This window comes from Rattus norvegicus, chromosome 5 (genome assembly GCF_021556685.1).
Source record: "Rattus norvegicus strain SHRSP/BbbUtx chromosome 5, alternate assembly SHRSP_T2T, whole genome shotgun sequence".
In the NCBI taxonomy this organism is placed as follows: Eukaryota; Metazoa; Chordata; class Mammalia; order Rodentia; family Muridae; genus Rattus; species Rattus norvegicus.
The window spans coordinates 128,266,768-128,283,419 of record NC_141538.1 but is presented as its reverse complement, the minus strand read 5'-3'; the positions used below and the strand labels follow the sequence as shown (position 1 = coordinate 128,283,419).

Below are 16,652 nucleotides of genomic sequence, written 5' to 3'. Positions count from 1 at the left end.
CCCCTGATAGGATCTGGGTCGGTTCCTGGCACTGACTGGGGTCCCCTCCTATTGTCCCCATTCGTATCCCACAATGGTCCTCCTACCCCACCCAACCCATGTCACCTCCTCTTTACCTTTGCTTAGATCCTGTCTTCTGGATTGACCTGAGATTCCCGCAGGCCATGCTGTCCCTCTGTGCTACCAGTGAGGAACCCATCTAATCCTGCCCAGGTTCCAGAAGACCAGTGAAGGGCAACTCACGGCCCTACATACATCTCACAGCTCAGGGGTTTTCAGTACTTGGGGCTCTCAGATGCTACTGAGGCATGAAGTTCACAGGGCTTTTTATTTGAAGCACGCTGAGTGTTTCATAGCCCTCAGGACTGCCTCCTGGAACTGCAGAGGATGGAAGTTGTGTGTGTGTGTGTGTGTGTGTGTGTGTGTGTGTGTGTGTGTGTAGCATGGGCCTGTGTGTTTAGGAAATGGTACCTCTTAGAGAAGCCCCAGGGATTGTCATGTCCAGTCAGAGACACCAAGGGGAGCTACCTATAAGCCTCAAGGCAATTCTGCCCCTATCAGAGACAGGGAAGCTCAGAGAGGTGCCCACTGTTCAGGTGGGGAGAAACAGAAAGAGATGACTGTAACCATACCTTGGAGCTGCCACGAAGATTGCCAGGTTAAAGAATGGAGAACAACAAAAAGAGAGAGACAGTGGTGAGAAGCTGACTAAGCCAAGAGGAAGGCAGGGGAGGGAGAGGGAGGCCTGACTGGGACTGCCCACCACCTGCTTCAACATGCGAGTCCCACACACTCACACAGCCCCTCACATGAGACCCAACCTCCATCCTCACACACACACTCTCTCTCTCTCTCTCTCTCTCTCTCTCTCTCTCACACACACACACACACACACACACACACACACACACACACTCACTCACTCACTCACTCACTCACACACTCTCACACACATGCGTTCTCTCTAAGGGGCCCCAGGATGCTCTCCCATGAGCCCTGCCCTGCCCCTGAGCTGTCTGGCCCCAGGCCTTGTCCCTTGAGAACGCTGATACAATCCATACGCTTTGGTCAAAAAGGAAACAAACAGCCCTGTGTGGCAGGCACACTCGCTTGGAAACAGGGCAGCAAGGCCCATCTTTGTGTTTGTTTTTCCAGGGCTTGACGTGTATTGAACATTCCTCAGGCCCAGCAGCTCCCTTGAGCCCTCAGGAAACCCTGTGGCTATCCCAAGCTACCAGTCAAACCCTAGGCCCGGAATCCCCATACAAGCCCCAGGACTGGGCTTGTGTTATTCCTGTCGACAAGGCTACTTTTCCTTATCTGTACAGAGCTCTATGAGCTGGACATGGGAGACAGTTCTGTCTCTGAAGGCTTCCTAGGCATAGCACTGCCAAGCACCAGCCACTCATGGTACCCTCTGAGTCCCACACCCACTCATGAGAAATGCCCCAGTTCTACAGAAGATGTCAAAGCCAGCAGGTGTGTGCCCTTCTATGTTAGGGGACTTCCTTCTCTCAGAACCTCCGAAAAGTTCAATCGAATAGAGGTCGCATCCTGTTGATGGGGAAACTGAGGCCCACACTGGAACAGTGGCTGCCAGGGTCAAGCCCACACTGGTGTGGGAGGATTTGGCTGATGTAACAGACTGGGAAAGAAAGGGCTGCTTGGTTTGCAATGCAGGCCTCTAATCAGTCAACTCAGCTATACCCTCTATTCTCAAGAGGCAGACCTCTTACCACTGAGAAAACTGGGGTACAGGAGGTAATGGGGGGTTCTCATCCGAGCTTTGTGACAGGTGGCAGAGCCAAAATCAGAGCCGCAGCCCGCCTTCTCTGGTCTGCTCACAGAACTGCCTTCCTGCCATGGGTCCTGTACTCTCTGATGCCAGGGATAGCTGGGACTGAGGCTGGGTCTCTATGAGAGGTCCTGTGTATGAGCCTGACCTGCTGCTGACTTGAGGGGTAAGGGCTAGGACATAGCCTAGCAACAAGGAGCTGCCCATGCTGTCTAGGCAGAGAGCAGGGTGTGAGTGGCCTGGGGGTAACCCAGTGGGCTTGTGCGAACCTGACCTGGCCTAGGCCTCAGGGGCTATGCTCACTCATCAAACGGGCTGGGAAATACAGTACGGGCAGGGGTGAGGAAGGAACCAGAAACTAGACAGGCCATGGGGATGCGCCATGTTGGATGCCTTGTGGCTTCAAGGCAAATCTGGGGGTGTTGCCATATGAGCTGCATCTCTCAAGAGCAAGTGCCAAGGACCCCAAGGCTGAGGTGACCAAAGAGAGAGGCTTGGAAGAACACAGCTCACTTCCAGTCCCAGCCACTGACAGTGAGGTCTCTAAGAGGAGGGAAGTTGAGTTGGCGTTGGAGACAAGGACTACTTGCCAATCTGCCCCTTCGGCTTAGATACAGCCATTCAAGCTTTTTCAGTAAAGAGCCCTGGGCTTGGAGTCAGACACCGGTGCATCTGGCTCTGCCCCCTGCCTGTCACTGACACAGAAATGATCTGGCTTGGGTCTCAGCTTCGCCTGAACTGGGGCAGGTGTGTGACACTTTAGGGCTGGAAGAGAGAAGGGGCCCAGTCCAGGGTCTGGCCTGGCTCCAAAGTTCCCTTGTGATCTTTCCGCTGACTTTTCTGAATCTTGGTTCCTAGCTGTAAGGTACAGGGCTGGGACTGGAGGGCTGCGTGTCTTCTCAGGTTTGACCTTTACTGTTTTATGGCTTCCGAGTTGCACAAAGAGGTCAGTTAGCCTCTCGGGCCCCCATTCCTTCGTCTGTGTGTTGGATGGGATAGGTTTATCTATCAAATGGAGCCTAGCCCCATCCCAGCTCCACCAACATAGGCAGCACAGCAGAGAATTGCTCTGAAGTCCAAACATGGGTTCTTCCAGCAGACTCCAGCCTTGTCCTGCACACAGGGTTGGGATCCTCCCAAGATACACGACACATTCCCTGTGAGACCGGCATGCAGACGGAGTCTGTCACCCCTGCCAGGGTCAGCCATGCAATCGTGGGCACGCATAGGACCCCCAAGCCCACTTCCCTCCTGTGTCACATGGGTCAGGGACCTTGGTAGCAGTATAGGGGCATCCTGAAAGTGCTGTGTTAACTGCTGGTGCCCTTATTTGCGCAGGGGACGTGTGGAGGGACCTGGGACAGAGCTGTGGGTCTCTGGAATATAAGCAGGGCAGGAAGGTGGCAAGAGACATAGCACTGCTGTGGCAAGATGCTGGATCCTGCACATCATCAACTACAGCTCCTTAGGGGAGAAAGATAGCCTTAGAGAGCCTATGTATTGTCCCCAAGTGAGGAGTGGGAAGAGCAGGAAGTGGCCTGCTCAGGATGCAGATAGAGCTGGCCTGCCAAAGAAAGTATGTGGGAGTGAGAGCATCCACTTTCCCATAAGACCCTGGGGCCTGCGCTGATACCTGTGGGCCAAGTAGGGTAATCTCATCTGGAGGCCCTTGTTAAGTTCGTCTGACCATCCTACATCCTCACTGAGGACATGTGGCAATACCCAAGTTGTTTGTGTCTGCTACCACTGGAAGACGATGGGAAAAAAAATCTACTTAGTGGAAAGGAAGTCTACTAATCATACTACAATACAAAGAACACACCCCTCCCACTCCTGCCCAGAGTTACCTGCCCTGTGTGACAGAGCCTGCAGCTCTAGGCAGAGACTCAGCCTGGAGGCTGGGGTCTGTGTGTAGCCCTGTTCCACCCCGGCCTCCACATTCAGGCCTACCTACCGTGTCGAGGTGGGTGCGTTGGTGCTTGGCACGGTCACTGGAGTTGCTGAAGGCCTTCTGGCAGCCTGGGTGCTGGCACAGGTATGGTTTCTCGCCTGTGTGGCTCCTCAGGTGGATCTTCAGGTTCTCCAGACGGGAAAAGGCTTTACTGCAGCCTTCGAACTGCAGGAGAGGCTGATGAGGGGTGCCCTCAGCCCTGAGGGCCCACCCACCTAGAAACAGCACCCCTATGCATACCTGGCCCAGGCCAAACTACCCGCTGCCCTCCCTAAGCCTCTGGGAACAATGCCCTGAGAGAGTGGCCAGGCTTAGAGTCTGCTAGGGCGGGACAAGATGACCTTGCTGCTTTTGACCGTGGGGGTAACAACTACACATGTGCCAGTTGTGCATCCCAAGTTAGCGACTGCAAGGCAGACCATGTCCGAGCATAGAACCCCAGAATGTGGGAGCCCAGCCTGGACTGGAAGGGCTTTATTCCTGAGCAGCTTTGGGGTGCCCTGAGCCTTCAATGTATCTGCTCCTCTCCTAAGGTGAGGCTATGGCTATCCATCAGGGACGATACAAAGATGGCAGTGAATGACATAGGGCACCATCCTTAATAGTTGTTGTAAGACAGTCACATATGGACACTGAAGGGTCACTGGGTCACATGTCATTTAGCTGCTGTCCTATGCCCACCTTCCAGCAGGTTGCTTGCCAGGTACTGGACCTGTAGTAGCCACCCAACACAGTACGGCTGTTAGGTTCCTAGCAGTGTGTGTGTGAAGAAATGAGTCACAGCGAAGACAGGAAGAAGAGTATGGGCCTCTGCCCACCCTGTCCATTCTCCATGGCCTCAACTGTGTGTCCCCGCAGCCTCCACTGAGCTTGGACCTCTCTTCCATACCCTCTGACTTATGCACATCCTCCCTACCTCCTGCCCTGGTCTCCACACAGCTACCCTGGAGCCCCCGCATACCAACAGAACCCAGTGGCTCCCTCCTCACAGACCTGCCTGCCACCTAGCGTTCTGTTCCTGTGGCATTCTCCCACCTGCCTGCCTCTCTGCCTGGCCTCCTCTAGCAGAAGGCAGTTTTCAGCTTTCGTTCGTGCCTGTCCTTCAACAAGGAAGGTCGTCTCTCCTGATCATCCACCTACCCCCGGCTCAGCCTTCAAAGTCCAACTCAGAGGCTGGCTGGCTGGGTGAGTGAGTGAAGCAGCAGACTCCAGCCTTTGGTGTGGTGTCACCTACTATCTGCCCATGCAGCTGGCCTTCCAGCTAGGTGTATTTCAGGGTGGGGTAGAGGCCACAGTGGCTGGAACCTGCTGCTCCAGGTAGCATGCGTGTTTAGTAACAAACCGCTGAAGCATGTGACATCAATGTCCTTGTCTCAGAAACATTGGTAGAGTGAAGTGACCTGCCCAACCACAGTCACACGACACAGCAAAGACAAGCTACAGGCCAAATGTGAGGTCAAAGCCTAGGTAGGTGACTATGCTTGCTGACTTCCAGTGACTGCTGAGGACAAAGGGATGGAGGGATGGCTTTCTCCTGCAAGTCCAGCTGTGAGCACCCAACCCAGGATAGAATCTATGTGACTCCAGCCCTCTGCACTAGGTTTCCCTGTGCTACAGCAACCCGCTGGGGACAAAAATGTTCATGTTTCCCAAGGGCTAGGGCTCCAAAACAACCCTTTATGTCCCCGCTCTAGACTCCCCCCTCAAGGGAAGGTGCTGAAGGTTCTGTTCTCTCCCTCTCCCCTGAACTGCCATTTAGTCTTTAATGTCTTTGCCGACTTTAAAGGTGCAGTACCTGTTAGTAAGTTCAGGGCGTGTCTGGAAAGGTTTAGGGGCAGAGTTAAGATCCTGCGGCTTGTGTTCTTGTCCCTTTAGGGGTAGGCACTTAATCTAAGGAGGCTCTGTATGTCTGGTAATCCCAAATGATTGGGAACATTCATTTGGATGGAGCAGCTCCAGCCTAGGCTGGCTTAACCAGGTTGTCAAGGGAACTCAGACATGGGTACTGCCCTCTAGAAGGACAAGGACACATAGGAGATACACATGTCATCAGAAAGCTTCAGAGCCAAACAGTCAGAGCAAGAGAGCTGTAGGCCATGGCAGCACAGACTGGTCCCTTCAGCCAGCCTGGGAATCAGACATGAGATGTCTCGGAGTGAGTAAGGACCGTCCCAAGCATGGAGAGATGGGAAGGGGTGTGGAAGACATAGCACCTGGTCATACCAGCACCCATGTCTTCAGTCACCCCACCGATGCTCCTGGGAACCCATTACCATGGTGGCATAGCCCACTCTACGATGGGCTGACAGGACAGTGGGACACAAAGGATAGACTGAGGCTCCAGCACATGCAAAGGGCATAGGTCTATTGTAGAGCCCCTCTGCACTTATGTAAGTTATGCCCTAGGGAATGCTGGGGGAGGTTCATGTAGGGAATCAGAGTCAGGCTGCCCTGCAGCTCAGATGACAGGCAGACAAGTTTATAATTCACACCAGGGAAAGTGGAGATCATGGCAGGGCTGATCAGATGTATACTCTGGAAATTAGGGGTGTGTGTGGGCAGGGCCAAACACACCCTCTGGGAATTAGGGGGACAGGGTCATATATGAATTATGAGAATCAGAGGGAGCAGGGGGAAATGGGGACAGTGCCAAGTATGCATGAAGAAGCCACCTTTGGCTGCTAGAAGCAAGTAAGACTTGGAGAAGAGGCAGAGAGAAGGAGTCGCTGCAGTTACAGAGGGCCACTGAGGTCCGTCAAGAGCAGAGGCCACGGCAGAACTTCCTGTATAGCTGCGAGGACAAGTGTCAGAGACAATGGCCCCTTAGATGCCAAGTGGGTCACTGTACATGCCGCTGCTGGGATCAACCTGGGTTTCTAGTTGTGGGCCTGTTGTTTTATCAGAACAAAAGGAAATTCTGGATATGGAATAGCGAGTGGCCAGTGTCTCCCCGCTCACCAAGTTCACGCCTATGTGATGAAGGCCCCTGGGCAGAAACAGCATCCACTTTCTCAGTATCCACTTTGGCACTCAGTTGCTTACTGACTGGTTTCTCTGATTATGTGAGAGTCTGTCAGACTCTGGGGATTGGTTTACCCCTTCCCTGCCAGGACTCTGTGGATCCTGTCTGGGATTCAGAACACCTGTTTCCCCATCCCTGCCTTTGTTCAGACTGCACCTCTCCTGGGAAGTCTTCCCTTCCCACTCGAACAATTTAATGTATACATTTTCCAGAAATCCAGGATCTATGTTAATGTCTTCCAGGACGGCCCCGAATGTCTCTCCCACCCCATACAGCCCACACATCAGCTGTGGAGAGATGACTCAGAACTTGCCAGGAGTCTCCATCCGGAAGGCCTTTTCTTAATATGATCGAGAGGCCTCAAAGGCCTTTCCTTCCTTTTCCCCTTAACAAATACTTGCTTCTGTCCCTTAGACATCACCTCCTAGGGGGAGCCTTTCTAACCCCACTGCATCTGCAGTGGAAGCTTTTGTGTTCTGGGAGCAGCCTGTCATTCCAAGGACACTTAGAGGAAGCAGTGGGTGGGGAAGGGATGCTGCCTTATTAGTACAGGTCTGAGTTAAAGGTGCCATACGGATCCTGGCAGACCCGTGTTTCCATCAGAACCAGCATCCAGACCTGCTCACCCTTGCAAGCCCAATTATCTCTAACAACTGCACAGATGAGGCCAGAGATAGAGCAGAGGCTGGGAGTGACCATCGTATCAACACCTGTGCCTGGCTTCAAGGGGCCTGGTGCTGCCCCAGCATGCTGTCCCCATGGCCTTCTAGGTATGTATGACTCTGCCTAGTCAGATGAGGGAGGGGCTGAGGCTCGGCGGCACAGAGCACACTGATTATAGACATGGCTTCTGCCACAGACTATCTGGGCAACTGTTGGCTGCTCACTTCCTGATCCCAGGCAAGTTCTTCTGTGGGTCTCAGTTTATCTGTAAACTAGGGGAATGGCACTAAACTTACTGGATGTTAGTCCTAAGTGAAATAGCACATGACAAGCTCTGATCTTGTTCCTGTCGATGGTACTTAAGGTCCCAGAGCAGGTTAAGTGGAGGTTGGGCTGAGGTCATCTCTGGCCTACTGCATCTCTAATAGAGCTGTTCGTGCATATGTGCATATATGTGTGCATGTATGTGTCTGTCTGTGTCCTCCCACTTACCCCTACCCTTTCCTTTTCTTACTCCTCACCCCTGTAGCCCACACCTAGCTAACCCCCTCACCATACTCTACCTTTCAACAACAAAGGCACAAAATGCCTTACTGTCCCACATAGGCAGCTGAGAGCTCTAAAGGCTGAATGTGTGGTCCTTCCAGTTGCAGGGCTGGGGATTACCAAAGCCTTCCTGAGGCTGAGCCCTGATGCCTAGGTTTCAACAAATGAGGTGCCAAAAGATTCATCTCAGGGAGGGCAGGCACAAGCCCTGGCAGTGCGAGCTGCAGGGGCGCTGGGGTGCCAGCATCAGGAACGCAGAGGGAAAGCAGACACTGGAGCTGGGGCTGCCTCTGATCACATACATGGAGCAAGTGAGCTCTGGTATTTCTGATCCTGAACAACTTTACAGAACACTCTTGTACTGTTACTGCCATGGGTCAGCAGATGATGACACCAGGCTCCCCTGGGGTGCTCCAGCATGGCTTCTGCTGATGAGACGGCCTTCTACCCAGGTGCTAAGCTAGGAGACCTGTTTCCTTCTCCTTAATCTCAGCATCTAATCTGCCAGCAGCCCATGGAGGAGCCATCTCTCCAACACCTCTTCATGCTCTACCCATTGCAGCTGACCCCCCTGGGTACCACAGAGCTGCCTGCCTCTTCCCAGTTCGCTCCCATGTGGCATCTAGAACAAGCACTTAGCATCTAGATAAGGTCTGTCCTTACCCCTCCTTGCTACAACTGGGGTCAGCTCTCTCGTACTTTATTATATTATACAGTTTGACCCTGCATTCGTGCCGGTATGATCTGGCCCTGGCGATACTTGGCAGAGTCATCAGCTGGCACACCTCTCTGCCCCAGCATCTTGTACAGTGTGGTTCCAGTCCATCCTCTATGCACCCTGAGGGAATGCTCTTAGGTGAGTTCATTTTACCTGTCCAGAGCCCAGCGATCTCCTGGGCACATGGGGAGGGTGCTGTTTGCGAACCAAAGCATGCATGTAGCATCCTGTGGGCCTTGGTCTCCATGCCACCAGTGGCCTTCAGACAGTTCCGTGGGTAAATTTAGACACGCTGTTTCAACTAACCAGATATACTCCCGGTTCATCTAGCCTGAAGCAAAGGCTCACACATGGGGATAGACAGGGTCACTATTGGGGGAAAACTCTGTAGGGTGTCTAACAGTCTCAAAACATGTCAAGATAGGTGGCTATCAACACTGAAATACATCCTGAGAGAGAGTGGCGTGGAAAGGCAATGCCCCTCACACATCTCACCTACCACTGGCTAGTTGACTTCCCAGCCTCACCCTGCAGATGACAGAAGGGTGATGTCACCACACTCACATAGCCAATCAAAACTGGCCCGGAGTCTGACTGACATGGCTGCACACCCCTAAACTCTTAGCCCAGTGCCTCGGGGTATGTGAGACCACCTAAACCAGGCTGTTATTCCTGTGATTTCAAACTGGGCCCAACATGGGTTCCCTTTCTCAGCAAATCTAGGCTGGGACTGCTCTCTGTGATGCTGCCCTACAGAAAGGGAAACCCAGGAAGCCTAGTGGAAAGGAGAGCACAGGGCTGATCCGCAGAGTGCCGAGCCTTGAAAGGCCCTGTTCCCACATGTGGGGCGCGTTACGAAAGAAGATTAAAATAATGGGGGAAAATACCCCGGGAACCGTGAAGCCCCAGACCATCTGGAGTTTTATAGTAACAGGCAGGGGAAAATCAGCCTAATTGAAAAAAGTCCACTGCAATCCATTACTGCTGCGTGCAGCTCACAGTACGGAGGGCAGGAGATGAAAGACAGAGAGGGGCCATTGCTGGAGCCAGGGAGGGGGAGCATCTTCCCCTCCAGGCCCAGCCCAAAGACCCTTCCAGTTCTGGGTGGGGAGGGGGGTTAGTCAAAGCCCAGGACCTCTCAGGCCCTGGGGTAGGCTTAAAATCTGTAGGACTGGTTAGGTTCTCAGCAAGTTGCCTTCTGAGCTTTTTGCTCATGGGTAAGGCTGAGACCCCGCAGGAGAACCTTCTGGGTGGTGGACACAGTTGGCTCTGGTGATGATGTCTTTCCCTCTGGCCCCTGGAGAAGAATCAAGGGCTCTGTTTCACACATAAGGTGTAGGATGACGCCATGTATAAATTCACATAGAACAAGGACCATGATTTTGGGCAAATCATATCCCATCCCTGTCCCCATTTTTTGCTTCTAAATGGGACCATCACAAACAGCTCTGAGAAGTGATACACTGATATACTGAGAGTAGGACCTGGCACACAGTTGGTGCCTAATGAATGTCAAGTTTCCTCCCTGCAGCTCACATGGCCCAAGAGGAAGGAAGGCCCAGTTTCTCATGCCCTAATGAAGAAGCTGGATGCAGAGAATAAAGAAGGGGTTTGGGGGGGTGGGGCATGCGGCAGGGCAGGGGAGGAAATGCCTCCAGATTTGGCATTTGCCAGTGACTTGCTTCTAAACAAACACATTTCTGGTTTAAGGGTAAAATATATTGGGTTACAATAGCCTGGCAGGCCATTCAGAGATCAACTTCTCATTTTTGTACAAACTTTTAAGTTACTTTACAATGATTTAGATGGGAGAAATGTGCGGTGCCAGATTCTTTTCCAAGATGTCAAACAATGCTGTGTTTGGCCAGCTTTAAAGGCTAGCCATCCGGGAATTGAGGGCCACTCCTCAACCCCTCACCCTGGGAGAGGCTCAGGCTGGCTGGCCCCGGGCAAGTGTACCAGTCTATGATCCCTTTGTGGGTTTCACAGGGTTCTCCAGAGCCCCGGGCTTTGCCAGTCCTCTGGGGGGTGGGGGGCGGTGGTCAAGTCAGCAAGGGAAGAGACAAGCGTAGAAGACTTGGGGATGTGGGGCTGAAGAACACTAGTCTGGACTCTGCCTCTAGACTATGAGGCCTCTGGAGGAGGGCATAGTTCAATTTTGGGTACAAAGAATAAGTAGGCAGTTGTATGCAGTAGGTGCATCTGTCCCTGCAATAGGTGACTCTGCCCTGTAGCAACTGTCACATTTGTCACATACCTGTTAGCAGACCAAACTCATAAGCACTGTCTCCCCAAGGCCATTGGGTAGGCAGAGTACCTGACTCTATTAAAGGTAGAGACCGAGGCCCAGAGCAGGTGAGAGTCTTGGAACTCATTAAGGCGGACCCCAACCCCGCCCCTGGGCTGAGCTTTGTGTCTGGGGGAAGACTCATCCCAGGCTGTCCAGTCTGACAATCTCCTCTGGCTAACACAAGTTCCAGGAGCCCTTGAAACCACCCAGAGAAGCTGGCAGACTATGGCAGTGGCAGGGACAGAGCAAGGCAAGGGAGGAGGGGACAGAGGAGTCATGCCTGTCCTGGGAAGAGGGTTCCGAGGATGTGGTACCTGAACCTTTCCCTACCAGGACCACAATGACCACTCTGGGTCAGGCTCACCTTGGGCCCAAAGCCTTCTCCACAAGTAAAATGGGTTTCTACTCCTAGTAGTTGAGGGAGGCCTAGAGACGTGTTTGTCAGCCAGCAAGGACCGAGATGGCCTGTCTTTCAGGGGTATACAGAGAGGCTTGGCTAGGGGCCAGGCCCCAAGAGAGGGGAGGCAGGGGAATAGCTTTTTATCTGACACGTGCATACCAGGCCACCAGATAAGAGACCCAGAATCACAGCCACACATACATATGTACCCCAAAATTGACTCTTTCCCTCTCAACCTAGCAGTATGTCAAAGACAAACCTAGGACACCAGCACACTCATATATACACACCAAGACCTAGATATGCTCTCATACACAAGCCCTGCACACATACTCCACACGCTCCCACCACACAGACACCCTACAACTCATTCAGGACAACACACAACTTGTACACACACCCAAAGATACACAAGCTGAAGATACTACCATAACCGTCACAAACACGCCAATTCTACCATCTCTAGAGACACTCACTGACACACTGCCTGTATGCAACACCATACACGCAGACACTGACGTGTGTGGAATGAGAGTAGCCAGTCCATGTGCTCTGGAAGAAAGGCATGCCACCTAGAGACAAAAGGCTTCCCCAAGGACACACCAGCACCCAGACACCCAAGGCTATACATACTCTTGTACTCCCAGGTATACCCTTTCTTTAGACCCAGGTATCTTTAAGGTGTAGTGCAGAAGCTTCAGGAAGAAAAGGCTAGGGTACCCTGACTCCTAACTTCCAGAGGGTAGCTATGTAAGGCTGACTTTGGATTGGGCAGAGAGCCCGTGAAAACCCCGAGACAGTGGGTTTCCTCCTGGCCTCCCGTGCCCATCTCCCACCCTCTTCTAGCTTGGTCCATACCTCATTGCCCTCAGCCTACACCCATGCTGCCCCTTCTCACAATGGCCTTGATTTACTCTTTAGCCCTTCTGATTCTTTTAGGCGTGGCTCATACTGAGGCCTTTGCTAAGCGTCCTTCCTGCTGGTCTGCCTTGAAACTCCTCCCACTGGTGCTGACGTGGACTCTTCCTTCTCAAGGATCACACTTTCTTGGTGCCTTGCTTGAGGCCCTGGAGCCTCGCATCACACTTGCAACACAGATGGGAGCCAGTGCTCAGGCTCATGGAGGGTGCCCAGTAGAGGTGGCCTGAAGGAACTGTGATAGCCTGGGTCCAGGGCCTGCGCCCTGTATGCACCCTTGATCTAGTGAAGGACACAGAGAAAGCAGCAGCAATTGCCTGCACATTCAGCCACAGACGTCCGCCTACAGAGGAAATGAGCTGAGGAGAACCATCCTGGTGGCCAGGGCCCCAGTGTGCTGAGCACTCCTCTTCCTTGGTCCCATCAGCATCAGAGCAACCCTGGGAGAGGCAAGAGTGGGTTTCTGTCCTTGAGATGGGTAAGTAGAAGCATCGAATGGCAAGGGAATGACCTAGGGCTGGGCCTCAGTGTGCTCAGGCTATGGTTCTAGGAGGTAGGTGGAGAGGGTATCCAGCTATGGAGGTCCACATCTCACAGCTCCTCCAGGAGCCAGTAAGCTGGATGAGGCAGGGAGGCCCACATGCCAGTCAAGGCCCCTGTTCTATGGCTCCAGGTCAAGAGGGATCTGCTGTCAGTGGTTCTGCTTATGGCCTATTCTCCAGTGTCCATAGTGACATCCTGTTAACCAGCCATACAAAATCAGTCACTAGGACAGATCCCCAGGGAAGTGTCTTTCCCCACTAGGTCTCACTCAGTTCTCATCTGTAAAGTGGGTGTGTGTGGAGCAGAGAGAACTGTAAGTACTTAAAGGTGACATGGTGGAGATGACGCGGCAGAAAGGAGAGTGGATGGGGCAAGCTCTTGGTTTCGGATCAAGCTCAAGACCAAGTGGAAAGAACTCTGCAGACTGTACGTATGAGTCATGTAGTTAATATTCAAATGACACTTCTGCCATTAACCCGCAAGAGTGCCTGGGATGGTTCCTGGTGTATGTGAATACCCGTTAAGGACTAAATAAAAACAAGGAGCAAGCGTGACCCAAGGAAGACCTTTTCTCTTCTAGAGCCAGATTCCAGGGTAGAGTGGAGAGGCAGCTTGCCCAGTGATGGTCTCCCAAGTTAGATCCAGGGGTGAGCTTGAGGGAGAAAGAGCAAAGTCCTCCCAAACTCCCTTCTCACAAACAGTGCTCTGGCCAGGACAAAGAAGGGATCTCCCAAGTGGGGAGGCCAAACCCCAGGGGAGTTTATAATACTTTATCTACCCTGACTACCCTTTTGGTAGTGTCTGTGTGTTTCAAGGAAGTCTGTCCCCTATAGTTGGGAATTGGGAAGACAGACTTTCTGGAACCAGTGCAGACTTGATCAGATGGACAGGGGACAAGTGGACTTTGACCAGAAATGGGGCAGCATGGCTTAGCAGGTGACAGTGTTTGAGACAGAGGGTCCTTTGTTTCTACACAAGCTTGCATGTCCCAGAACTGAGAGAATGCTGGAGACTGCTAGGTGCTGCTCTGTGGGCTTCTGGGGATGGCCTCCCTGGCACAGATACTTGTGCTGGGGCAAAATTAAAAGTTAAACGCATTCTCCTCATAACCCAGCCGTGGGCTTCAGAATGCACTCTGATGTAAGTAACATGGAGAAACACAGACAAAAAGGAAGACCATCGCTGGTACCAATGGCACCCCTCAGTCATGTTCAGCAGCCTTAACTATGAAGTAAAGCAGTCCTGCTTGGCTGATCTCCAAACTCCCCTAGATGGAAGGGCCACAGTACTGATTTTCTTAGATGAGGCTTCCAAGGACATCCAACACCAGGGCTCTTACTATGTACTGAACCAAAAACAAAGTGTTACAGGGATTGAGGAAACATTGACCACAGTAAAGAAATGGCTAGAGTAAGAGGAGTTACTAAGTCACCAGAAAATGTGGTCACGGCCATATTGAGTACTCGTAAAAACCACGAATCTCCAGCAGTGTAGTCTGCCCAGTCTGGGGCTCCACCAAGGCCTAGGCTTTCCACAACCCGTGTGTGCTCCCTCTCTCAAGCCAGAGAGAAACAGACAGCCATCACCACACTGAAGTATCAGCTATGAAAACCAAAGAACTATGTCTATGTGATAAGCCAGTCCCTGAGGGGAAGCGCTCGCTGTACCATGCTCCTGAGCTCGGGGGAAATGAGGCACTTTCTGGGAAGCCAGCTGCCCAGATGCCTGGCTGTGTGGAGCCTCACTACCCTGACTCAGGGGACGGCTGGAACTGATTAGCATTATGTCAGGAATAATGTGAAATTAAAACATTTAGCTTTGGCTTCAAACACTGAGGAGGATAAAAAGGGGAAGATGCCACTGCACTGAGCGCTCAAGTGGCTGTGACCTGGGTACCCAGAATTCAAAGGAAAGAAACTGCTGCTTAGCCCTTGGGCCCAGGCAGGACCCTGAGACTGACAACAGGGCCAGAGATAGAAAGTGGAGTCTTTGGCCTGATCCAGGAGGGAGCTATAGTCCAGGATCCAAACTGGGTGGCCTTCTGTCCTCCATATGCCCCGCCCACTCTCCTTCGGGCTTCCCTGCTGCTATTCTGAATTCTACTGAATTCTGTTCTAGTCATCACCTTTCATGCCCATCATCTACCCCATGGTCAGGGATTCGGAGACTGCCAGATGCTGTTGTCACTGTTCAAAACCCATCTTGGGCTTAGAATAGAAGCATAGCCTGCCGCTCGCCCTGCAGGCTTGTTGGTCCAGCTTCTTGGCCTACAGGGACAGCCTAACTTCACTTTCACAGCACTGTTTCCTGGGATAGCCTCAAGTGTCAGGGTTGGCAGCAATTGGGATGCCACAGCAGGTACCTTTAGGGATAAAGTCCTGAGCCTCCTCAGTCTACCTCAGCCCAGGAAACCTGTCAGGTTTAGCTGGACCTCAAAGGTCTTCATGTGACAGGTGGGGACACCCTAGCAGCCCAAAGGCTTACCAAGGCTTCCTCTGTCCCCTAGATCTGGCAGTGTATGCACCCCTGTGGTCCTAGGCAGAATATGCTCCCACATGTTCATCCTGCTGGACAAAGTATTGATCTCTGAGTCACTTGTGTCTGGATTCTAATTCCGATGCCCTCCTGTCTAACTCGGGCTTCAGCAGATTCTGGTGCCCCTCCAAGGCTGTGACTGGTTCGAGCCATCTAACTCTGGGCGTCAGCACGCCTGCTCCGCCGTGAGAGTGGTAAAGACGAGGCAGCTCAGTGCTTCGTGAAGAGACAGTGCCAGACACTGCTGACGTACTACTACCCACAGTCCTCAGCACAGACATAGAACTTGAGCTCCAAGGCTGTGAGGTGCAGGTATCTGGAGGGAACTGGGTGCCTGGCGACATGGGAAAGATAATCTAGGTGATTCCCAGGTCTGGCTGGCTGGTGGCATATAGTAGGGCCAGGTGGCATCCATTAACCCATCCATTCACTCATTCATCCCCCACCCCCAGCTAACTGTGCGTGGTTAGATGTCTAAGATACACTATCTGTGGGAAAGCAAGTCCAGCGTGGCTCCCTTTAGTGCATTTGTCATGTGATAGACAAAGGCCTGGAAACCCTCCACAATGGTCACAGGGGTCAAGTGAGAGTGTGCCATCAGGAGCCCTTTCCTTGCTATACTCTACTTTCTTCAAACATTATCGTCACTGTGTCCCATGTCACACTACGCTCTATTGTAAAAAGTTAGTGGTCGGTGCGGTCCTTTGTGGATTGTCTGAGTTTGTAATTCTAGGCCTGTCTCTCAGTTCAGCAGGTAACCTTGGGTTACAGGACGTGCCTACTCTCCTCGTGTCAGCAGGGATATCTGAGTCGTGTCTGGATGGGACACTCACTCTACGTGACAGGGCCACAGGGTCTTCCACTAAGTTTTCCTCATAAAGACATGCGGACAGTGTGGTGACGTCTGGGAGGAGCTGACGAGTAGGGAAGTGGTGGGCAAATGACTTGGAATCAAGCCCATGGTGCTGCGTATATTGGGGACTTGTAGGTTACTCCCTGGATGAACTGAATGAAGGTCACGGATGCCTACTCACAAGGATGAGCTCACTGAGATCTTGTGTCACACATGCTGGCCAGTGATGACAGAGATATCAGGGAGACAGAGTGACAGGTTTAATTAAACGGTGGTGACAGACGAGGAGGGCGATGGCTATACCATAGCCCCAGAAGTACAGTGAGGTGCAGAGCCCTGGGAAGGGGCAAAGGCACCCTCAACACCCATCACCACAGCCTCAAACACTGTATCACCCTGAGGCACCTGGGTAGGGCCT

General features: G+C 52.5%; 1 protein-coding gene across 8 annotated transcripts in view; it reads right to left on the bottom strand.

Moving 5' to 3' along the window:
- The window catches only part of Glis1 (GLIS family zinc finger 1), a 191,816-nt gene that overhangs the window by 16,280 nt on the left and 158,884 nt on the right, over positions 1-16,652 (bottom strand). For all 8 annotated transcript variants that reach the window (XM_087548599.1, NM_001106703.2, XM_087548601.1 and 5 more), the window contains one exon: positions 3,750-3,911. In XM_087548599.1, the coding sequence (XP_087404725.1) occupies positions 3,750-3,911 (162 nt within the window). The remainder of the gene's footprint in view (positions 1-3,749; positions 3,912-16,652) is intronic.